The sequence below is a fragment of the Pelophylax lessonae genome (genome assembly GCF_965119305.1).
Source record: "Pelophylax lessonae genome assembly, chromosome: 4".
NCBI classification, from domain to species: domain Eukaryota; kingdom Metazoa; phylum Chordata; class Amphibia; order Anura; family Ranidae; genus Pelophylax; species Pelophylax lessonae.
In genome coordinates, this window is record NC_138771.1 from 470,084,343 (window position 1) to 470,109,376 (window position 25,034).

Genomic DNA, 25,034 nt, shown 5'->3' on the forward strand with positions numbered 1-25,034 from the left:
GCGGAAAGAGCCGGAACGTGCGCCTCGGCCCAGGTCAGAATATTGGCTGCTCGAGCACTCTTGATGCCCCCTTGGTGATTGATGTAAGCCATGGCCGTAGCATTGTCCGTTTGAACATGAACCGGGAGACCCTGTAACCGAGGCGTCCAATAGAGCAGGCAGAGCTTGATCGCCCTGAGCTCCAGGACATTGATCGGTAGAGACGACTCCACCATCAATCACGTTCCTTGGACGCAAAGAGTGTCCATTACTCCGCCCCAACCTATCAGGCTGGCATCTGTGTTGATCACCGTCCACAACAGCAGCAGGAAGGACCTGCCCTGGCTCAGAGCAGGCGACCGGAGCCAGCATGAGAGCTTTGACCTTGTGAGACAGCTTAGACAAATCATCCTGTCTAAGGATTGCGGATCCCTGTTCCACTTGCCAAGAATATCTGCTTGCAGAGGTCGAAATTCGGCAAATCACCATCAGCCCTAGAGCCCTCATACAGGTCTGCAGGGAGGAGAGATCGTTGTCCTTCAGGATCCTGATCTCGCCCTGCAGGGTTTGGAGCTTTTCCTCCAGAAGAAAAACTTTCGCTTGAGCGGAGTCCAAAACCATGCCCAGATAACTCAGACGTACTGACGGTCCATCCGAATTCCTGAAGCGTCTGAACTGTGAATGCCAGGTCGCTCGTCAGGGTGGCACAAGAGCTCGCCCTTACAGGAGATCATTCAGATAGTTACATAGTTAGTGAGGTTGAAAAAAGACACCAGTCCATCCAGTTCAACCTATGATGTGTGTGTGTGTTTGCTGCTAACCGTACATTGTATACCCCTGTATGTTGTGGTCTTTAAGGTGCCCATCTAATAATTTTTTGAAACTATCAATGCTCCCTGCTGATACCACTGCTTGTGGAAGAGAATTTCACATCTTTACTGCTCTTACATTGAAGAACCCCCTGCGTATTTTAAGGTTAAACCGCCTTTCCTCTAGTCTTAGTGAGTGGCCACGTGTCTTATTGTATTTCCTTTCTCTGAATAGGTTTTTCCATATGCTAGGGTTGCTAGTACAATATTTGTACATTGATATATCCCCCCTCAATCGTCTCTTCTCCAGAGAGAATAAGTTCAGTGCTTGTAGTCTTTCCTCATAGCTGATGTCCTCCATTCCCCTAATTATTTTTGTTGCCCTTCTCTGGACTTTCTCCAGTTCCAGCGCATCCTTCCTGAGGACCGGTGCCCAGAACTGGACGGCATACTCCAGATGTGGCTGGACCAGAGTCTTGTAGAGTGGTAGATAACCAAGGACCGCAATCCCCTTCTTTCGGAGCAAAGCCAACACCGGGGCCAAAACCTTGGTGAAGACTCTGGGAGCGGAGGCTAGACCAAAGGGTAATGCCACAAATTGATAGTGCTCCTCCGCCACCGCGAAACAGATATACCGTTGGTTGCCCTCGTAAATAGGGATGTGCAGATATGCATCTTTTAAATCGATGTAGGCCAGAAAGTCTCCTTGTTGCAAAGACGCCACCACGGACCGGATGGATTCGATCCAAAACTTCTGTACCTGCACAAGGTGGTTCAGCGATTTGAGGTCCAGAATTGGACGCACCTTGCCCTCCTTCCTGGGCACCGTGAACAGGTTCGAGTAAAAACCCTGAAACCTGTCTGGCTGAGGAACCGGGACAATAACGCCCTGTGCAAGGAGATCCCGCACTGCCTCCCAGAGATCGGTCAAACGATCCGGGGACAGACGGGGATTTGATGGAAAGAACCTGTCTGCTGGGCGAGACTCGTTTTCCTTTGTCCTGCGCCCTTGAGGCTCAAAAAAGCCCCTGGTGAGCCTTGAAGGAAGGCCCCCGCTTACTGCGAGGTGTCTTACTTTTTGAGGATTGTGGGAGAAGAGTACTCTTGCCCCCTTTTAGGCCCTTGATTAACTCATCCAAGGAGTCACCAAATAGACGTTCACCCAAAAAGGGAAGGACAGCCACGGCCTTCTTAGAAGCCTGGTCCGCCGACCAGCTTTTCAGCCACGCAATGCAAGCCCCACCGCAGACACTCTGGCAACCAGAGGGGCCTTGTTCAAGACCGCATCACACAGGTACACCATGGCCTGGGCCGTCTGATCCGTGAGCTCAATTAGAGTCAGAGGAACCGACTCAGTGTGCAGGTTGCTCTTAAGCACCCTGATCAATTCCGTAACCGTATGAGAAACCAAGACGGAGGCGAACACCAGTTTAAGCAGTGAACCTGCCATTAAGTGTAAATGGCGGGAAAGTGCCTCTGTGCGCGTGTCCACTGGGTCTTTAAACACCGGGGAATCTTCCATGGGTAGGACAGTTGATTTATTCACCCGGGAAACAGTGTGGTTCACCTTCGATGACACTGTCCAGTGATTGGACACCGAGTCCGCAAAAGGATAGCGGCGCAAAAAACACTTAGGCACCACCAGCATGTGCTTAATGCGCCGCCGAAGCTCATTCATGATTTTGTGAAAGTCCTCGGGACAAGGAAAAACCTGACCCAACTTCTGGGCTTTGCGGGAGCCGAAGGCAGCCCGATTTCCTGACTGTGTGGGCTCATCATCCAGATGTACTGTTTCCCTCACTGAACGAATCAGTGCTTCCATCAGAGCGCGTTCCCACACTGCAGCTGAGGAGGACTTATCCTCCTCATTATCTAACTGTGAGGACAGGGACCCCTCAGGGGGAGCGTTGTCCGTGGCAACAATATATGGCTCTGAATCAGAGGACTGAGAGGGCTTTGGCCTTTTTTGAGTGGCAACTTGTTTCATTACAAGGTTCACTTTGGACGCCAGAGTTTCTAAGGCTGCAGACAGAGACCCCAGAGAAGGTGAACCGGATGGGCCGGCTGCACAAATAAGTTCAGAAGTGAAATTTGCACTTTGGGACTCCATTTTAAGCAATGCCAAAATTGAGTACACTGGCCCTTTAAATGTTGCGATCGCGGTCCACACCGCTATAGCCGGAGTCCCACTTTAATGTTAGCAGGTATAGGAGCTAAGTGTGTTCTAGGAATGTTAGAAGGACTAAAAAAAACCTTATTATTAGCCAACCTGGAAAGTAAACTGCTCTGTCAGTCTGTCAGCAGCAAGTGAAAAAACTCCAATAAAAAAGAATAGGAGAAAATGGCGCTGCCCACCGAAAACAGCGCCAAACACTCAGGGAAACAAAGAAAATGGCTGCTGCCCTTACTTGAATGCAGCCTAATGCCCACACTTAAAATGGCGGCCGAAAACGGCACCAACGGTCAGGAGCCCAGGGAATGAGGCCTTCACGGGGACCCACTACAGGGGACCCCCCCCAGGACAAGATCACATTATCACATCCCTTTCCCCAGGCGTTAGTCGCCGCTATAGCGCCCCCAGCAGGAGCAGGGAGGGCAGGACCTCTCCTGACAGGCCAGAGGGATATTTTGAGGAAAACACAGCTCTTTTATCCCCAGGAGTGGGCCCACAGCTCCCCACAGGCATCTGTCCCAGGGACACGGGGTGCATGTATCACTCACCATACCATGGACCGTGTGGCTCCGCTCTGATACAGCTCACTTCCCACCCTGAGTGGGGGTGCTGCCAGCCAAGAGGGGTACGCTGCAACTCAGGGCGTTACAGATTGATTTATCCCGGCGAAAACATCAGTTCGCAGGTTTGTCCCCATCCGTCGGGGGTCTGTCGTGGTGAGGCCTGGGCGGACCACAACCTGCTCACGCTCGTTGGCCAGGCTGGGAGACCGTGAGGATCTAGATTATCCAGTGTGAAACCTCAGCCCGGCTGTCGCTTGTAGTTCACCAGGAGGATCCCCCTGACACTAGCTAGCGATAGTGAGTAAAGAAAAATAAACGTAAACATTTCTCAAAGAAAATAACTGAGACCGGAGTCCCAGCAGGAACCTAGGTCCTACTCCTAAGCTAGGCAGCAAGAAACTGATTCTATGAGCAGGTGTGTCTGGGGTTATGTGGTTAGGACAGCCCCTAAAGGCGTGCCTAGTGAAAGCTTTCACTGCCTAGCTACTCCTGAAGAGGGTGCACATAACCCATTAGTGAAGAAACCTTCCAGAGCTGTGTCTGTCAGAGGACGTAAGAGAAATCAAAACTGCAGAGGTGATCAAATAACACCAAAAGAAAGCTCTATTTTTCGGGAAAAAAAGACATCAATTTTATTTGGGTACAGCATCGCACGACCGCGCAATTGTCAGTTAAAGTAACGCAGTGCCGTATCGCAAAAAATGGCTTGGTCATTAGGGGGTAAAAACTTCCAGTCCAGAAGTGGTTAAAACATACATGTTTTCATTATTTGTGCTGACATACAGGTGTTGGCAAATATATGGAAACACTACGTTGCAGGTGTGAAAGTGAAGATATGTTTCACATTGAAAGCAGAAGTGATATAACATTCTTTTGCGAGTGTGGCAAGGATAACCAAAACCAGTCAACCAAAACCAGTCAATCAGTTGTTTCCATTGGCAGTATTCCTTAATCTGACCATAAACTGCCTTTGTGGGGGAGCATTCACATGTCTCTAGGTACCTTTGCCCTAGGGGAATAATCTTTTATTCTTGTAATACAATCAGTTGCAGAAGTTCTTCAGGATGCTGCGAAATTAAATTTACCATTTATTATCAATTGCTATGTGTCCATCACATTTTCAGGTCACTTGGAGTAATCCTATGGATTCTGAATATCTGGAATAGCAAGGCCAATGTTCACAAAGGAATATACTTCCATCCAAGAATTTATTGTTGCAAATTCACTATTAGGGCCCTTTCACACGGGCGCTCTGTATGTCCGCAAATCATCCTATTTTTTTGCGGATGATTTGCGGACATAATGTAAGTCAATGGGATTGCGGATGTCAGCGGAATACCATCCGCTGACATCCGATTTTCTTCCTTTCAGTTCTGTTCCGTTTTTTGGAACGGAACAGAACCCTATTTTTCCTCTGTTCAAAAAACGGAAAGGAAGGAAAATCGGATGTCAGCGGTGTCATCCGCTGACATCCGCAATGCCCATAGACTTACATTATGTCCGCATATCATCCGCAAACGGATGGGATGATATGCGGACATACGAAGCGGATGACACAAATGTCATCCGCTCTGTGAAAAAAAAAGCACCGGAGCGGATCGCAATGCGGACCGCTCCGTGTGAAAGAGCCCTTTGGTCCCTTTCACACATGCTGTCCGTTTGTCTGTTTTTCATCCATCCGTTGACGGATGAAAAACGGACATCAATGCATCTCTATGTAAAAACGGATGACAACGGATGATCATCAGTTAACATCCGGTTTCATCTGCTTCCGTCAATGTCTGTTTTTTTGAATGGATGAATGCCCTATTTTTCATCCGTCCAAAAAACGGATCGGACGAAAAACGGATGACAACGGATGAAAAACAGATAACAACTGACGAAAAACGGATAACAACTGACGAAAAACGGATAACAACTGATGAAAAACAGATGAAAAACGGATGCAAAATGGATGAAAAACGGATGGAAAACTGATACATTTTGACGTGACTGAACTGATGAACTGAGCGGACCTTATGTGTGAAAGGGGCCTTCGTTTTTTTGTGTGGCTGATTTAGCATTTTAGAATTACTCACTTGCCCAACCATCTTTGGAATTCACTTTAAGGTGTTAATACAAGCATTACTGAACTAGTTTTACTGCATTTTGTAATCCAGTTAGTTACAAAACAATGAACAACACAAAATAAGTGAAGGTTAAAAAGCTTTTTGCAGATCTTCCTGTCTATTTTAATTATTGTACAGTCAATAGGTTTATATATATTAGGTATTTAGAAAGCTGACAATTCAGTGAAATTCTGTACATTCATATCAGTCCTTGCCATTAGGAACTTCAGTCTGCTCACATAATTTTTAATAAAAACATATTTGCCATTCTGAAGCTTCCCTCCAATCACTTTGCATATTATTTTATATGTACTGTTTTTATATATACCTCCTCCCTTGCTGGCAAACTCTCACGAGAGAGCTGTGCATGATGTCATTAGCGTAGGCAAATTACCAGACAAGAAAGAGGAAGTGGGCTGTATAAGGAATTTCATGGCAGATAAAAATGTTTTACTATTTAAAGTTAAAACACAGGCAGAAGATTTAATAGATTGAAAGATGAAAAAATTACTTGAAGGTCCGCGTTAAGGAGCTTACCATCTAATGTCCCCATCTCACATGAAAATATGCAAACATAATAGGGCCCATTTTGGATAGAAGCCCAAGGAGAGCATGCAGAAAGTTTCTTGACTGAGATTCATAGAAACATAGAAAAGTGACGGCAGAAAAAAAGGCAGAGTGGTCCGTCAAGGATGCCTGTTTTTTGGAGGGTTTTTTCATTAACTTTTTTGCCTGAGTTCCAAGGACACCAGTGCTGCAAGGCAGGGTCTTAAAATATAGACCCTGCATGCAGACATTAGCCTCTAGAATTACCAGCAAACTACCTGTTTGTACCCAGTCAAAGGACTCTCTAGTGTTAGCCTCAGGTGCCTTATGAATTCCCTGGTCTTAGTTGAGGCTAATCTATGCTTTTTCCTCCAGTGCAAATTCTGCTTGAAAAAATAAAGCAAGAGTGGAAAACAGTGATTCCCATTGCACAAAACTTGCCCAGAAGAACCCGGTACACAGGCATACTCAGACTTTTAGCAGGTGACCTCGGGCCACTTTTCAAAGGCCAGATCATCTATTTTAGGGCCTTTTATTCCATCCCCTTTCTGAACCTCTGGCTCTAACAGCATGGCTGGTGCAACTGAGGTTTTTAAGGATAGAGAGGTCTCTGAGTCTTTCAATCCTAACTTGCTAAAAGCAAGAAAAGCCACTTCTGGGAAGATTTACTATCGTACCTGGAAATATTTCTTTGCCTGGTTTGAACACAGGTATTTCAGTCTCAGGGATTACTCAGTGCCTCACATTTTGTCCTTCCTACAATCTGTTTTTGACAAACCTAACCTTAAAAGAGATGAACAGCCAAAGCTCATTTGGCTGTACATCCCCTGTGTATCACAGGAGTGCAGTTCATTCTAAAGTTCGCTCTCTCCTGTTGTCACAGATGTCAGTCCAGGCACCGCGTCATCACGACCAAGGAATAGGGATCGGTCAGGTGCCTGGACTGACACCCGTCTCAGCGAGCCGATGAGAGCCTGAGTCGGCCGCTCCCTGCCCCTCCACAGCTCAGCACTCCAGTGAGCGAGGAGAGGGCAGAGCAGAGAGCTGCTGACTGATGGGCAGCAGCTTTCTGCTCAGGGATCTGTCAGAACCGAGTGATCGGCAGTGTTTGATCGCTCGGTTCTCATTGAAGAGGCGCCGGGGGAACAGATGCAGCATCTGACCGATGCTGCATCCACCTAGGTAAGTATAAATGGCTAAAAAAATAGAAACCCATACTTTTCTTTTAAGCATTCTAAAAGGACAGGTATCTGCCTTGTTCATTTGCTTTCAAAGACCTCTGGCTTCACTTTCCCTGTGCTTTTCTGTACTTCCCTGGGATCTCAACGTTTTCTGCCCTTCAGAAACCACTCATTGCTCCCATCAGAGATATTCCCTAAATTACCTCTCCTGTAGATTTTGTGGTTGCTATCATGTCTGTCATATGTGTGTCTGAGTTGGTGGCTCTCTCCTGTAAGGAGCAGTTGCACAAAGATAAGGTTGTCTGATGCCCAAGACCACACTTTCTTCCTAAGGTGGTATCAGTCTTCCATCTCAATGAGGACATAGTCCCTCCACCCTTATGCCCTTCTCCAAAACATCCAAAGGAAATCTCTTTTTATTGTCTGGATGTATTCAGAGCTAATCGACTCTACTTCAAAGCTACACCGTTGATCAGATGTATTCATTCACCAGATATTATCAGATGTATTCCCTATTTGTCCTGTTCTCAGGACCTTGCAAGTGACACCCATAAGATGGATAAGAAATCAGATCGTTAGAGCTTACACTCTCAAAGACAAATCTTCTCCTGCAGCCTTTGCAAGCCCATCCCACCAAATCAGTGGAAGTTTTCTGAGCATTTCGGCACCAGGCCACTGTAGGTCAGCTGTATGAGGCCACCACCTGGTCCTCTGTTCATACTTTTTCAAAGTTTTACCAGGTGCATGTCCAATCTTTTGACTGCAAGGTTCTTTTAGTGGCACTCTGTAGTTGGGTCTGTTCTCAAAATTCTGTTTGCCTGGTCGTTGCCCACCCCTCTCATTTATTTCTTGGGGCTTCTTAGGGTCTATGAATACTTTGCCTGTGTCCTGTACTGTACGATTAAAGTAGAACTAAAAGCAATTTTTTGTTCTTAGTTTTGGATATAGTGATGATATTGATGAGGAAATACGACCCCTGTTTTTATTGTACTGTACTCCTGTTAGGGGGATTCACCCTCTCTGTTTGTCATGTTTACTGTTACCATTGAATGTTAACAAAAATCTAAAATCCCAAAATGTGTCCGTCGAGCAGTAATAAAGGGGAAGTTCTCCAATAGGGACACTAGTTCCGGTGACCCTGGTGACAACCAGGAAGTCCCTCACTTTAGAGGGATTTCCCCTCACTTCCTGTTTTGGCTATGGGAAAGGAAGTGTAGGAAAATCTCCCCAATGGAACACAGATTGCAAAAAACCTGACAGGGGCTATAGCCCTCCCTTATCCAAAATGAAAAAAAAATTGCCTTTACTTCTACTTTAAGAGGAATTTTGATTTACCTGTACATTCCATTCTTTGAAATCTTGAAGTACAGTACATGGCACAGGACACCCTCCCTTTCATTCCTTGATTATGATGCATTGCTTTAGGCAAAACTGAGGACTCACAAAGTGGAGTAGGGTTATCGGGGAGGTACCCATTGATTGTGTCCTAAAAGGCTTGCCAGTGTCCAATCACCTGAAGGTACAAGCTTATAACCCAGGGTCTATGAGCAACTTGCTTGTGTCCTGTGATGTATTCCAAGATATAGATTTTACAGGTTAGGCAAAATTATTACCCTCTGTCAAGTTTTTACTACTGTTTGTGTCTTATTTAGGAAGACTCAACCTTTCAATTTGTTCTGAGGAGCTTTGTCATTGAGAAGTAAAATGAGCCGAAATCCAAAACTTTAGAGCACCAGAATAAGTGGTAATCTTCCAACTGGGACACTTATTCTGGTGACAACTGTCATCAGGATAGTTCATATTCCCATCACACACGTTCCTGGATACAGGCACATCTATTATGGGTGCTGCAGCGCTCACCAGCTGGACACTGGATATATCACAGATAAGTATACATGTTCACCAGCTCACCATGGATCTTGCATAGCAGTCCAAAAAAAATGTATTGCAAAAGGATCCCATCACATCACATCAAGGGAAGTTCAAAGTTTCGGAGTCATGCAGGACCCTTTCATCACATGCCTGATGAAGGGATCCTGCGTGGCTCGGAAACGTTGCGCTTACCTTGATGTGATGTGATGGGATCCTTTCGCAATGAAAACTATGCAAGATCCATGGTGTGCTGGTGAACATGTATACTTACTTAACTGTCATCAGAATTCTCCTCACTTTTAGAGATTTCCCAAATGTATTGTTTACAGTGAGCAAAACATTACTTGCAGGAATTCTGTCCCTTCCATTCTCTTTCCAAAACTAAAGAAAAAGATCAGTCTTTTTCAACCAGGATGCCTTGAGGTTTCTTTAGGGGTGCCTTGGCAAAATGCCTAAAAAATTATCAAAAATTGTATACAAGCCAGCAGGTGCATCAAGCCTGCCTTTAAGTTACACAAAGCCACATATTTTCATTATGCACCATTACAACTTTCATCCTGGCATTCTAACAACCAATGACATCATCAGTTGCTACGGAGGATGTCTGACTGTTGCCTCCACAGCATCCTTGTTTGACCCTCCCTCAGCACTGGGGTTACATTAGCTGACTGATGGAGAGAAATTCAGGGAGAAGAGAAACATTGTAATACTAGTCAGTACCAGTGTGCAAAAGTGTATTTGCTTTGGAAGAATACATCACCTCTGATGTTGGGTGTCCTTTGTGTGGATGTTGTTGCATTATGTAAAACTATTAGAATCGTTTTTTACAGTTTAGAATGGAGTGCCAAGAGACTGTCCATAATTTTAAAGGATGCCTCGACTGAAAAAAGCTTGAGAAACACTGCATTAGATTGTTTACTCTTAGATAGCAGAGATGGGTGTGCATTGTTCCATGTGTGCTGGGTGATATATTGCTGTTATATAAAGATGGAGAATAAAAAATAAAATCTCACTCCTTTAGGTGACTATTTCATTTATATGCACACTGTGTCTCACACCAACTAAAGTTTTACGTTGGAATGAAATGGTATTTAACTGTTTAGTCTGTTATAAAAGCATTAGATGAAGAAAAGCAGGAGACAAATGATTGACTGTACAATGATCTTTGTATGTCAGCTGGAGCCCCATGTTATATTGTATTTCTTTCAATAACAGTCCTGGATGTGGTTTAAACCTCCATGCACAGCACAGACTCTCTCATAACAAAAAGTGACACAAAATAGGCAGAATACAAAAAGTCCATGTGATTGTGTTCCCAGATATTACAGTTACGCCAGCTGTGCTTCCAACATATTGATCTTCTGAGAATCTGTATATCCTCATTAATTTAATGAGAATCACATACAGTTCGGTGGAACACAAGAAAAGAGAGCACAGCAGGGAGTTATTTGATTGATTGATTGTACATCATATAAACCTTTGCTTTGGGTATATTGAAGACTTGTCATTGAGTGCGACTGAAACCAAATGAGCCACATTACTTCAGCAGAGAAAAACTTTATTTTGTGTAGTTCTGGTTCTCAAACCTGTTCTTTCCTTAGAATATAAAAATTGTGAGTCTTCTAGTACAATAAAACCTTGGACTGCGAGCATAATTCGTTCCGGAAACATGCTTGTAATCCAAAGCACTCTTACATCAATGTGAATTTAACCATAAGAAATAATGGAAACTCAGATGTTTAATTCCACAACCATTTATTCATAAGTCCTTCAGTTTATAGTCTATATACAAAGATTATAGCAATGTGATAGGTTGTGTAACCATAAAATGTCCATCCACAAATGGCAGCCTCTACAAGGGGATTAGAAGCAAAATCCAGCAGGAGCTACAGTGTATTAAAGGAAAGAGAGGCGCCTTTAGGTGTAGCAATATGGTTACATTTAATGAAGGTTCAACATTTAGCAACTCACATGGTTGATGATTAAAAGACACACATCTAAAAATGCAAGCATCTGGGGTAAATCTGTCCACATAGATAGACCATCCTCTGCGCCGCCGGCTCTCACCGCTGTCAGTCTGCATTTGTTACCGAGAAGACTACCCTGCAGTAGAGCGATCTGAAGCGAGGCTTGAAGCGCTCGTGTAGAGCAGCATGGAAAGGATGATGTCGATGGTGGTGCGGAGGACAGTCTATGTGGACAGCTTTACCCTGGATGCCTGCATACTTAGATGTGCCTGTTTTAATCATCAATCATGTGAGTTGCTAAATGTTGTAACTTCATTAAACGTAACCATATTGCTACACTTAGAGGTGCCTCTCTTCTCTTTTATACTCAGTTGTGTCGTGATGCTACTTGTATATCAAGACATTGATTGTATATTAAGTCAAAATTTTGAAAAAAAATTAGCTTGTCTTGCAAAATGCTCTTAAACCAAGGTACTCTCAATCCAAGGTTTTATTGTATAATTATTTATGTTTTTAGTGTAAATCCCTGGATGCGTTAGACTCTGAAGCTAGTAACCTATTAGGGGTGCTGTATGATGGAATCAATGTGCACGATGTGGCTTCCTCACTTCATGCAAACCTTTCCTAAGGAGATATGGGGGATCCCATTACTTACCTACTTCAGAAAATTCTAGTTGCTTGGCTCTTACTCTGACCAACCGACTTTTACATTTTGAGCTATTACATGTCTGGGAACATGTATGCATATCAGTAAAATCAGAAGTCCTAATCTGCATAGGTTAGTATCACTCTTAGTTTTTAAGCAAGAGGCTCCGAAAGCTAGCAAAAAGAAAAGTCAGCAATGGCAATCCTCATGCTAGTCTCTGGAAAGATTTTTTTTTCAAATTAGAAGCCATTCTATTTTTGTGGGTGGGTCGTCAAAATTAAAGGAACACTTTTTTTTTTTTTTTTTTTTTACAGGCAAGACAGCCGACATCAGGAACACTTTTTAATCAAATTATAGCATCAAGTCATTTAAACTCCTGGGATATGGATCTGGTCAGTTAAGTAGCAGAGGGGGTTAGTAATCAGTTTCAGCTGCTTTGGTGTTAATTAAATTAACAGGTGCGCTAGATGGGCAACAATGAGACGACCTCCAAAACAGGAATTGTTTTACGGATGGAGGCCCCTGACATTTTTTTCCCCTACTCATCTTTTCTGACTGTTTTTCACTAGTTTTGCATTGGCTATGGTCAGTTTAACTACTGGTAGCATGAGACAATACCTGGATCCTATAGAGGTTGCACAGGCAGTCTGAATCCTCCAGGATGGCACATGGTCCTCGATTGGCATTTGTCATCAAACACCAGCTTTGGCAGGTCTGCCACAGAGGAGAGCAGGTTCACCCCGAGCATGTGACAGACGTGCAAGGGTCTAGAGAAGCCGTGAAGAACATTATGCTGCCTGTAACATTGTTCAGCATGATCAATTTGGTGGTGGGTCAGTGATGCACTAGCCTGCTGCATCATTTTTTCACTTTGATTTTCAGGGTGTCTTTGAATTCAGCCCTGTGTAGAAGGTTGATAATTTTCATTTCCATCAAATAATTCAACAATAGAGCTAGTGCAACCTGATCAGTAAGAACTTGAGAATAGTACCCGGACCCCCCCATGGGGAAAGCCTTTAAGTTTGCTTCAGGCACTGAATCCTGCTTGGACACTCACCTCAGCACTTGGTGCAACATGTGCTGTAAGCCTCAGGGTACTATACAGGTCCAGGGCCGTGGTCCATCCTTATGGATCCCAATCCCTGAAAATGTAAAAATCACATGTAGTACCCTCCTAGTCAGGTGCTAGGCAAAGATATTTGTTTGCTCTTCTGCTTATCAAGGAGCAGGATTTCTAGTTTTGCCTGTTACATGTGTCCAGGTGTGATTCACTTGGTCTGAGGGAGTGTCCCCACTGTATCCAATAGGGGATCCTGTTGGACAGTGGAGGAAATCCAGCCAGTGACACACAGGCTTTTGTGACAGTCCCAGTGGGAGGGCACAACTGCAGTGCATCCTGGGATTGTTCATAAAAGCCTAGGACACATGTGACAGGGCATCTTTAGTGGGAAGCAGAGTCCCAGGAGGAGGGTGACGACTGTCTCTCCTCCTGTCAGAAAGGAAGTGGTCACAGGCAGTCGGCCTAGTGGACCAGACACGTGGGGCTGAGCTGCAAGGTCCTGTGGAAGCTGACAGTGGAGCAGTGACAGAGATTCCTGTGGAAAACAGTAGCCGTGAGTACCAGGGAGCTTGCCAGGGGTCTGCCCAGGAAGGGGACCACTCCAGGGAGAGTCAGTGTACAAAGGCCAGCACACATAGTAGGTCAGAAAGGGGGTGCCAAGATAGACCCTGAAGAAAAACTTAAAGTACCGTTCATCATTAAAAACCTTCATCTCAGTGGCAAAGTGAAGCAGCGGCCTTGCCTCACACACCACAGATAGATGTCCTCAAGTTGTGCATAGCTGCCAGTTGGAGTATCCCACTCATCCCTTCTCCCATCCCAGTTCCAAAAGAAAATACAAAAAAAAACAAATCCCCTGGACTGTTTATTGACTGAGCCGAGGACTTAAAGCTATAAGTTCAATTGTCTGTTGCTATGGGTAACCCAGGGGAATCCAATTTAGGCAGGTCCCATGGAGGCAGTGTTGCACATGTCTATAGTGTAAAAAGTTTAGTAAGTTAGTGATTAACAATACGTAGCATGACTTACATCTGCTTTCCTCCTTTTTTTTTAAACTAGTCCAGAAAGGGGTTACAAAGCAAAATACTCAGGGAGGAGGAATGGGGAAAACAGAGGAAGGGATGGGGAAAGTACTGCTGACCGCCTAACTGTAAATTCATATCATGTTTTGACATTAAATACCAGGGTTATGGCAGCAGCTAGCTGCCATAACCCCCCGTTATCTTTTTATTTTTTTCGTTAGGCTGCTGGCTTTCAGATAAAAGTGACCCCGGCGGCAGATTTGCTACGGGATCGATCGTTTTTATAGGTGGTGGGAGAGATGCCCTCCCCCAGCCCCACCACTTACCAGTTGTTTCTGGGTTTACTGGACTTGTCAGTAAAACCAGAAGCAATTTGGTCCGGCAGATACCGGGCTGGAAGTCAAGTGAGGGTAAGGTGGCCCCCACTTGGCTCTATGCCCTTGGAGGACCGGAGCAACCTCCAAGGTCACTTATAGTTCTTGGCCATCAACTTTTTTTATATTTTATATTGTTATAAAAAGGTAAAGGAGAGATTTGGGATCTTTTTGGCACCAGACCACTCAAAAAAGAGCATCTGTCAGGTTTAATTCTATTACAAGTGATGTTTACATTCCTTGTGATAGGAATAAAAGTGATAAAAAAGAAATAAAAACAAAAAGTAAAAAAAAAATAAAAAAATAAAAAATAAAAAATAAAAGTAAAATAAATACCAAAAAAAATGAACGTGCCCCATCCCTCCATTCTCATGCGCAGAAGAGAACGCATACGTAAGTCGCGCCCACATATGTAAACGGTGTTCGCACCACACGTGAGGCGATCGTTACAGCGAGAGCAAGAATTCTAGCGCTAAACCTTCTCTGGAACTCCAAACAGGTAACCATGAAAATTTTTTAAAGCTTCGCCTATGGAGATTTTTAGGTACCCTAGTTTGTCACCATTCCATGAGCGTGCGCAGTTTTAAAGCATGGTATGTTGTCTATTTACTCGGCGTAATATCTCACATATTATACAAAAAATTGGGCTAACTTCTGGTTTTTTAAATTCATTAAAGTGTATTTTTTCCAAAACAAATTGCGTTTAAAAAAATGCTGTGCAAATGCAGTGTACCTACTGTACAGTGCATAAAATATTGCAACAACTGCCATTTTAGTCTCTAGGGTCTCTGCTAAAAAAAAAACAAAAAAAAAAATGTATGTATATATATATATATATATATATATATATATATATAATGTTTGGGAGTTCTAAGTCATTTTCTAGCAATAAATACAGATTTTTTACTTGTAAACAACAAATGTCAGAAAAGGGCCTGGTCTTAAATTGGCTAAGGGAGGAGAAGAAAGAGAAACCAAAAAAAGAAGGAAACAAGGGAGGGAGAAATTGGGAATGGTGAATTAAGTAACCACCAGTTTCTCCTGCTCCCGGGGTGACCCTGGGAACTGTATTCTTGCCCAAGAAACATTTGCTTCACTGGAACGGAGTAGCGTTAGCGTGAGAACCATCTCTACATTAATAGATGATCCCCTGAAGAAGTCACGTGAGCGGACGTGATGTAACGCGTAGGGCAGAGCACCGGAAGTGACGTCTTGAATACGGAAGCTAAGTCCGTGATTACCTGTATCCAGCAAAAAGCGTATTACATTACGTTTGTTTGTAAGTGTATTTGTTTTTATTTTAATAAAACGGTTGATTATGGCAATATTGCACTGTGAGCATTTTACTTTGAGATTTGTGGGACCCCTGGTGGGCGTTTACCCCGATCCATATAACAGAGGCTGACTACCATCCCTGATCGTAGAATAAGAAAGGAGAGGAGAGGAGCGATATATCTGTATAATAAAGAGGTGCATTACTATATAAATTGAGGTGAGCAGTTAGCACGCCCTTAGGGGCAATTAACGAGAAGAGACACCCCATAGTTCTACACAGTGTTAGGTGGAGGTTCAACACCCAGAATAAGAAGGACACCATTTATATTGTTTTTATTTCTTGGACACTCTTAGCACTTTATAAGGACTTAATGTTGAGATTGTGTAAGTTCACTCACCTGTGTATTTATTGAGCACTGAGCACTTTACTGTCACCTACATGAGATTATTTTATTTATTAATCACCAGAGATGTATAGTAACGAAGTAGAACTACTTAAGTACTGTACTTAAGTACCGAAATGCGGTATCTGTACTTTCCTAGAGTAGAATTTTTTTCTCCTACTTCTACTTTTACTTCACTACATTTTTTCGATGATTTCGATACTTCTACTCAAGTATTTTTTTTTTGTGCTGCATAGTTACTCGTTACTTTAAAAAAAAATTACCACTGCCAGAACAGTAGATGGCAGGTTGCATAAAGCTCAAAAAAATGTGTATAATGTCATTTGTAAATCAGCGCATACGAAAATAAAGGCTGTGTATAATAAAAGCTGCTATACCAAATCTTTCCAATAAAAAGAAAATATGAAACAAACAAATAAATGGTGCTACAGCGCTTAAAGTGCATCAAGAAACTACTAACAAACACAGGTTAATCATTTGAATAAATCATTTGAAATAATAAAAACAATATGATGTTCATACTTTTGACTTCTTTCTTTAATAACTACATAACACAGTACTTGTACTTCTACTTTCAGTACTTGAGTAGAAATTTTTTTTCAAAACTACTGGTACTTTTTACTTTTAGTACTTAAGTAGCAAATTTTTTGAAAAAACTACTTGCAATACTTAAGTAAAAAAAATGTTGAATACTTTAGTACTTCTACTTAAGTAACTTTTTCTGCGAGCACTTCCACTTCTACTCAAGTAATTTTTTGATCTAGCACTTGTACTTTTACTCAAGTAGAAATTTTGAGTACTTTATACAAGTCTGTTAATCACCCATATGCATATATTTTAATCACTTGAAAATAAAAGTGACAATATTTATTTATATATGTGTATTAATTCCTTAACCGCTTGCCGCCCGCCCGCCGTCATATGACGGCGGAGCGGTGCGACCATTATCCTGGGCCGCCGTCATATGACGGCGGCACTTTAAGCAGGGCAGGCGCGCGATCGCGTGCGCGCCGCCCTGCACTGCCGGTGTCGGGGTGTCCCCGGGACACCCCCCCGTCACCGGCAGGGGGGAAACAGCCAATGGGCGTGGCTGTTTCCCACGTGATCGGCTGTGTTCCAATGACACAGCCGATCACAATGAAGGCGCCCACAAGATGACCGCGCATGCGCGATCGGGAGCGCGCAGCGCGGTCATGTCGGTGGCACTGTGTTCCGTAGGAACACAGCTGTCACCGGCGGTAGTAAACAGTCACTGACAGTGACTGTTTACTATGTGATCACAGCCGATCACAAAATGTAAACAAAGAGCAGTAACTCAGTGTTACTAGCTCTTCTCCCCTCATACAGTTTTCAGTATGAGGGGAGAAGAGCTAGAAATAGTGAGTTACTGCTCTGTACACCTGTCACAAAGTAAAAATCACACTAATAAAGGTCCCCACACAGTCCTCAGCCCCCCCCCCCAATGTCCCCTGTCACCCAACAGTCACCTCATCAGTGCCCAGAAATTGACACCCATAACGTTCACATGTGAGCGTAGCGATCGCAGGCAGAATCACTGCGATTCTGCCCGCGATCAGGAAATCATTGCAAATCGCGGGACGCATGACTCCCAAAAAAGGTACAAGAGTTTCTTTGGAGCGTCATGCGTTGTTTGCGCGATGTTACCGCGATTCGGCAGGCGGAAATCGCAGCAACATCGCACAGCATTTGGGGTGCTATTGCAAATCACGGGCAACGCACAGGCGTCCAGCGATTTGCAATGATTTCTGGATCACGGGCAGAATCGCAGTGATTCTGCCCGTGATCGCTACGTTCACATGTGAACATAGCCTAAAGTTCACCGGTCACCAGAGACTGCCATCAGTACCGCCGTGCACCATCGCCCGTCACCTGTCACCCATCAGTGACCATCGCCCGTCACCTGTCACCCCATCAATCACCGTCACCTGTCACCCCATCAGTCATCGTCACCTGTCACCCCATCAGTCATCGTCACTTGACACCCCATCAGTGATCGTCACTTGTCACCCCATCAATCATCGTCACATGTCACTGCGTCAGTGATTGTCATCTGTCACCCCATCAATCATCGTCACCTATCACCCCATCAATCATCGTCACCTGTCACCTCATCAATCATCATCACCTGTCACCTCATCAATCATCGTCACCTGTCACCCCATCAGTCATCGTCACCTGTCACCCCATCAGTCATCGTCACCTGTCACCCCATCAGTCATTGTCACCTGTCACCCCATCAGTCATCGTCACCTGTCACCCCATCAGTCATCGTCACCTGTCACCCCGTCAGTCATCGTCACCTGTTTGCCATATACATGCAATCACTTACTGACCTCCTAACGACTATATGCGTCGGCCATTAAAAGCTAAATACTGGGGTTATGGCAGCAGATAGCCCCCATAACCCCGGTATTTTTTGAAACGGCGGGCGGGCGGCTTTCAGATAAGGGTGGTCCCAGTGGCGGATTCGCCGCGGAATTACCCTTACGGTGCAGGGGAAGAGGTGCCCCCCCCCTCCTGCCACGTCCCAGACGTTTTCCCAGCTTACCGGACCCGCCGGCAGCGGGGAAAACTATCCGGTCCCGGATCCTCAGAGACAGGAAGTCGAGTGAGGGCAAAATGGCCCTCATTCAACTCTATGGTCTTGGAGGACCGGAGCTACGTCAAAAGACGTTGCCTAGCAACCGGTTTAAAGGGCCGCTTTTTTTTTTTTTCCTCTTTCAACAATTTTTTTTTTTTTCTTTTTTAGTGTAGTTGTGAGGTGTGAGGTCTTTTTGACCCCAGATCTCACAATAAAGAGGACCTGTCATGCCTATTTCTATTACAAGGGATGTTTACATTCCTTGTAATAGGAATAAAAATGATCAAAACATTTTTTTTTTAAACTGTGTAAAAATAAAAAAATAATAAATAAAATAAATAGGAAAAAAAAAAAAAAATTAAAGCGCCCTGTCCCCGTTACCTCGCGCGCAGAAGCAAACGCATACGCAAGTCCCGCCCACATATGTAAACGGTGTTCAAACCATACATGTGAGGTATCGCCGCGATCGTAAGAGCGAGTGCAATAATTTGAGTCCTCTGTAACTCTAAGCTAGTAACCTGCAGAAATTTTTAAAATGTTGCCTATGGGGATTTCTAAGTACCAATGTTTGGCACCATTCTGTGAGCATGCGCAATTTTGAAGCATGACATGTTGGGTATCTAATTACTCGGCGTAACATTATCTTTCACATTATGGAAAAAAATTGGGCTAAATTTACTGTTTTCTTATTTTTTAGTTCAAAAAAGTGAATTTTTTTCAAAAAAATCGCATTTGGAAGACTGCTGCGCAAATATGGTGTGATAAAAAATATTGCTACGATCTCCATTTTATTCTCTAGGGTCTCTGCTAAAAAAAATATATAATGTTTGGGGGTTCAAAGTAGTTTTCTAGCAAAAAAAAATGATTTTAGCTTGTAAACACCAAGTGTCAAAAATAGGCCCAGTCTTAAAGTGGATAAATGGACAACTTTGTGTAAAGCGCTACTTGGATGTGAGGCCTATGTATGTGGCCAGGCTGTGAAAAAGTGTTACACATGTGGTATCGCCATACTCAGGAGGAATAGCAGAATGTATTTTGGGGTGCAAGTTTTGCTATGTACATGCGATGTGTTAGAAATATTGCATAAATGGACAGCTTTGTGTAAAAAAAATGTGTTTTCATTTTCTTTCCACATTTTCCAAAAAGTTGTGGAAAAAAATGACATATTCAAAAGACTCATTATGCCTCAAAAATTATATGTTGGGCTCTTTGCTTTCCAAAATTGTGTCATTTTATGGGGGTTTCCATTGTCCTGGTGCTCCAGGGCCTTCAAAAGTGCGATAGGTTGTCAGGAAATGATATGTGTAATTTGTGCTCCTAGAATGCCGGACGCTGCTACTTGGATGTTAGGCCTCTGTATGTGGCCAGGCTGTGAAAAAGTCTCACACATGTGGTATCGCCATACTCAGGAGGAGTAGTAGAATGTGTTTTGGGGTGTAGTTGCAAGTATACATGTGCTGTGTGAGAGAAATAACCTGTTAATACGGCAATTTGTAAAAAAAAGAAAAAAAAAAAAAATCTTCATTTTGCAAAGCATTGTGGGAAAAAATTACAACTTCAAAAAACTCACCATGCCCCTTATTAAATACCTTGGAATGTCTACTTTCCAAAAAGGGGTCATTTGGGGGGTATTTGTACTTTCCTGACTTTTTAGTGTCTCAAGAAATGAGATAGGCCTTCAGTACATCAGGTGTGATCAAGTGTGATCAATTTTCAATGATTCGCACCATAGCTTGTGGACTCTATAACTTTCACAAAGACCAAATAATATACACTTATTTGTTTTTTTTTTACCAAAGATAAGTAGCAGTATAAATTTTGGCCAAAATTTGTGAAGAAAAATGACTAATTTGCAAAATTTTATGACAGAAACAAAGAAAAATGCGTTTTTTCACGATATTTTCAGTCTTTTTTTATTTATAGCACAAAAAATAAAAAACCCAGTATTGATCAAATACCATCAAAAGAAAGCTCTATTTGTGTGAAAAAAAGGACACAATTTTTGTATGGGTACAGTGTTGCATGACTGAGTAATTCTCAGTCAAAGTGTGAGAGCGCTGAAAGCTGAAAATCGGTCTGGGCAGGAAGGGGGTGAAAGTGCACTGTAGGCAAGTGGTTAAGCACTGGTGCACTTTATATGTATAATTTTGAAGAGATTTATGAAGATTTATTGATTATTTAATTATCCAAGATTTTAGAGATACACCCGCAAATTTGCAGAAAATATTTGAATAATTTTGAGCACCATCACAATAATTGATTATTTATTTGGAGCGTTTTTTAAAATATTTAATACTGATTGATTTATACCACTTCCCTGAAGCGCGGTACCCCTCCCCCTCCAATATACATCTCTACATTGTTTACTGGGTTTGGCATGCTGCATCTTTCCAGAGAAACCAGGGTGAACAAGAATTTATCTTGCTAATTTCTTATGGTCATAGGAAGGTTCTTCCATACATTGGATCTCATCAATTCATGCTAGGTTCATTTAACTGCATATGTGGCTTGTGCTTTCAATCAAATATAAAAACTTTATAATATATAATAATTAGATTGGACAATGAAGGAGCCTCCAGGTATTAGCATGTTACTTGTCAGCATATTTGCAATCAACACACCTGACTGGATTCCAGTGCTGCTCTTTCTCTTTTCTAGTCTGTATTTTGCTGTAAAAGAGAATGCACAAAGCAGATACTAAGCCAATTTAAAGAAGAAGTTTGGGTTTGCAAAAAAAAAAACATATATACTCAGTTAGAACTGAGCGATCACAAGACTTCCGATTACTCAGTTCTCAGTCTGCTTGGAGCAGAAAACATTGACTGTCAGTCTCCGCTCTGCTCCTGCAGCGCTTACTGCAGAGCTGGGCAGAGAAATGGGTGGGCACAGCAGACTCCGGTTCTGAGACAGCTGTCAATCAGGCAGCTGGGTGGATTCCAGTTTGTCAGGATCATTCCTGATCCAAAAGCAGCTCCACCACATCAGCTGACAGAAGCTATAGCCTATTGTCAGCTGATTCTGGGTCACAGGAGAGCAAAATTAAGTGCACTTGTGAGACCCACAAGAGAAGTATGACCAAAAAAGCTTAAAGAAGCTTTAAAAAAATGAATAGTTTAATGAATTGATTCATACAATAGCCACATTAATCTGTCTTTTTTTAAGTATGTATACCATCTTGGGTAGGAAAGTATTCAAGAAGCAGCTAGAGAGCTCCACAGAATAAATGAAGCAAAGGAAGGGAGATTTTTGCACTGCTTCCCAAGTATAGATTTCTCTTCAGCAAGCAGCACAAGAATCACACAAAATCTGACTCCATATTTTGTAAGGCTAAAATTCAGAAGCATGGTGTCTTAGATCTCACACTGCAGATAAACAGTTCTGAGGTTCAAACAACAGGAAGTGAACAGCTAAATTTCAGAGGAATTCAATATTAAGGGTAAGTCTTCACATTTTTGAGTACAGGTCCACATTAAGGTGGTTCTAAAGGCAGAAGGTTTTTTTTTTTGTATCCCAATGCCTGATCTTGATTCCAGGAATGTGCACAAGAACGGAGGCTCTCTCTGCTCTCTCCCTCCTCATTGGCTCAAAAACAGCAGTGGGAGTGATTGGTTTCTGCTGCTTTCAATCACGGCCAGTGATGAAGGGGTGGTCCCCATGTCAATAGACACAGACAGAGTGGCTTGGGAGCAAGCCTGAACAAGTGCCCCCATAGCAATTGGCTTGATATAGGGGCATTCAGCGGGGGGAAAGAGCCAGGAGCACAGGCGGAGGACCCAAGAAGAGGAGGATTGGGACTGCTCTGTGTAAAACCATTGCACAAAGCAGGTAAGTATGACCTGTTCATTATTTTAAAGAAAAAAATGTACGTTTAGAATCACTTTAAAGCTGAACTCAAACCTTCCCTTGCATTGGGGCTCAACCTGCACTGTAAGGGTTAAATGCTCAATTTTGTCTGGAGTGCTATTAAAAAGCAGCTTTATTCACTTTATCCCTTCTACCTCCAACCTGTGGCGCTCTCCTTTTTCTCCCACGCTCTGGTTTGTGGGTCCCATGGCATTCTCACAGTGCAGAAATGCTAGTCCTGTATTGTACATAATAATGATAATTATGTATTGTAATTATTGTACATAATAATGATAAAGATCTCAGAGTGTGGCCAACAGAACGCTGTAGGGAAGTGGTAGGGAAGTGGCTTCGTGGGACCGATAACATAGAAAGAAGGAGGCATGTGGGTGCAAGGGATTAAATTAGTTTTATTTAAGCCAATCAGGAGAGAGGACGGGGGGGGGGGAGGGCTGTCACGACTCCGTGTCTCTATGGGCACAGGGAGCTGTGACTTGGCTCGGGTCCCCCCGTAGCAAACTGCTTGCTGTGGGGGCACTCATCAGGAGGGAGGGGCCAGGAGAGCCGAAGATGCACCGGAGAAGGGGAGAATCTAGGTTTCTCTGTGCAAAACCAACTGCACACAGGAGGCAAGTATAACATGTTTGTTATTTTTAAAAATAAACAAACGTGACTTTACAATCACTTTAAACTAAAGAAAGCTCATTTTAATTTTCTATAAAACATTAGATAAATTGAACAACACACAGTTCCAAAGCTCTTCTTCACACATGATTTTTTGTTAAGGAACTACACATTGCTTATTTTATCATTTAGAGCCAGAATTTCAGACTTAATCACAGTTAAGTTGTACATTTTGTCACTTAGCATATTAATATCTTTCTCCCTGTTCAGCAGATCAGCTGCCAATCTGCCAATTCTTAGCGATAGGTCATTCAGCAAAGCTTCTAACCGAACAAAGTCCTTTCTCAGAGTGAACACTTTGGGCTTTAACTCATTGGCAAAGTTGACTGCCTGCAAGACTTTTAGCCGATCGCTCTCTAGACTTGAAAGTTTATTTGAGTTGCTGGTAAAGTTTCCTCTAAGCTCAGTTAATCTCAGTTTGATGAGGTCTATCCGGTTGGAATTTGTAGCCACTGAGTCCGTGAGTGAAGTGATTCGGTCAATGCTGTGTGCTAAAGCATCTCCGATAATCTGGGCTGTGTTTTTCTCTACCTTTTCCAACTTTTTCTCCAGATCACTGACTGAGTTTGTCAATAAGGTAACATCATCCTCCATGCCAGATACTCTCCGGACGTCTGTCTTCACGGTGGCGAGCTTGCCAGATACATCTTTGGCAATGGCTGCTGTGCTCTGTTCTATTTGGGAAACAACCAGTTCAAGGTTAGTTAAGTTGCCCTCTAGATGTCCCCTGTTTCCAGAAATAGTGTTTGTCCATTGTTTCATATTGGCTATGTCATATTGAAGCTGCTCTAAGCGTTGCTGGAGCTGGAGGTCCTTCAGCTTTGTTACAGCCTGTGTGCTTTCTTCCAACTATGAAAAACAAAGATGTAAAGTCAAAAATACATATTAAAAAATGTTACATAAAAACCAAAGATTTAACATCAAATACAGTACATGGCCAATAGTATGTGAACACTCCTTGCAACTAAAATTCTGCGCTTCCAACTTCTACAATCATTTGGAGCAGGCCCTCTTATTCCAAAAGAAATAATTATTTTGCCACGCTAACTGGGATAATGTGCAAAATGAACACTCAGATCAATGTGAAATCCCAAAAAATTATAAAGTCTGCTTTATATATATGTGCAAAAAATATATAACAGTCCCAATCAAATACCAAAGCATCACTGTGCTGTTATAAATAACATGTTGAATTAAATTTTGTGATTACCACATGGACCATCAGCACCATAAGAAATTTACTCTTAACGGAACTAATAGACCCTATTACAGAGTCAAATCAGCCTGTAAATGAAAGTCTCATCATGGAGGGGTTCGACCCATGCTGCTTAGCTAGCAGGGCAAATGCAAGGATTTTTGACAACTCATTTTGCTGTCCTCCCTCTTGGCTCCACCCCTGACTCCACCCCTTTGCCCAGCCTATGTATACCCAACCTTTTTAATGGCTGCTATAATTGGACAGTGTCAGCAGGTCAAAGGGCGGTGTCAGTAGTGAAGAGGATGGTATCAGTATGCCAGGGAACGGTGTCAGAAGGGCAGAGGATGGTGTAAGTTTGGCAGAGGATGGGGTCAGTAGGGCAGAGGCTGGTATCAGTAGGCCAGTAAACGGTGTCAGTAGGGCAGAGGATGGTGTCAGTTTGGCAGAGGATGGTGTCAGTAGGGAAGAGGATGGTGTCAGTAGGGCAGAGGCTGGTAACAGTGGGCAAGTGGATGGTGTCAGTAGGGCAGAGGTTGGTATCAGTATGTCAGTGGACAGTGTCAGTAGGGCAGAGGACGGTGTCAGTAGGGCAGAGGCTGGTATCAGTAGGCCAGTGGATAGTGTCAGTAAGGCAGATGACTGTGTCATTAGGGCAGCAGACATAGTCAGTATTAGAACACTGAGGAGGCTGCTAAGTCTTTAATGAGATAAGAGCCATGCCCTCTCCC

The 25,034-nt window shown here is 43.2% G+C and overlaps 1 protein-coding gene across 1 annotated transcript in view; it reads right to left on the minus strand.

Annotated features, from left to right (window-relative positions):
- Positions 1-23,180: 23,180 nt before the first annotated feature.
- Positions 23,181-25,034, minus strand: part of IKBIP (IKBKB interacting protein) — a 43,540-nt gene continuing 41,686 nt past the window's right edge. The window contains exon 3 of the mRNA XM_082255446.1: positions 23,181-23,957. Coding sequence (XP_082111572.1) covers positions 23,214-23,957 — 744 coding nt within the window. The 3' untranslated portion in view covers positions 23,181-23,213. The remainder of the gene's footprint in view (positions 23,958-25,034) is intronic.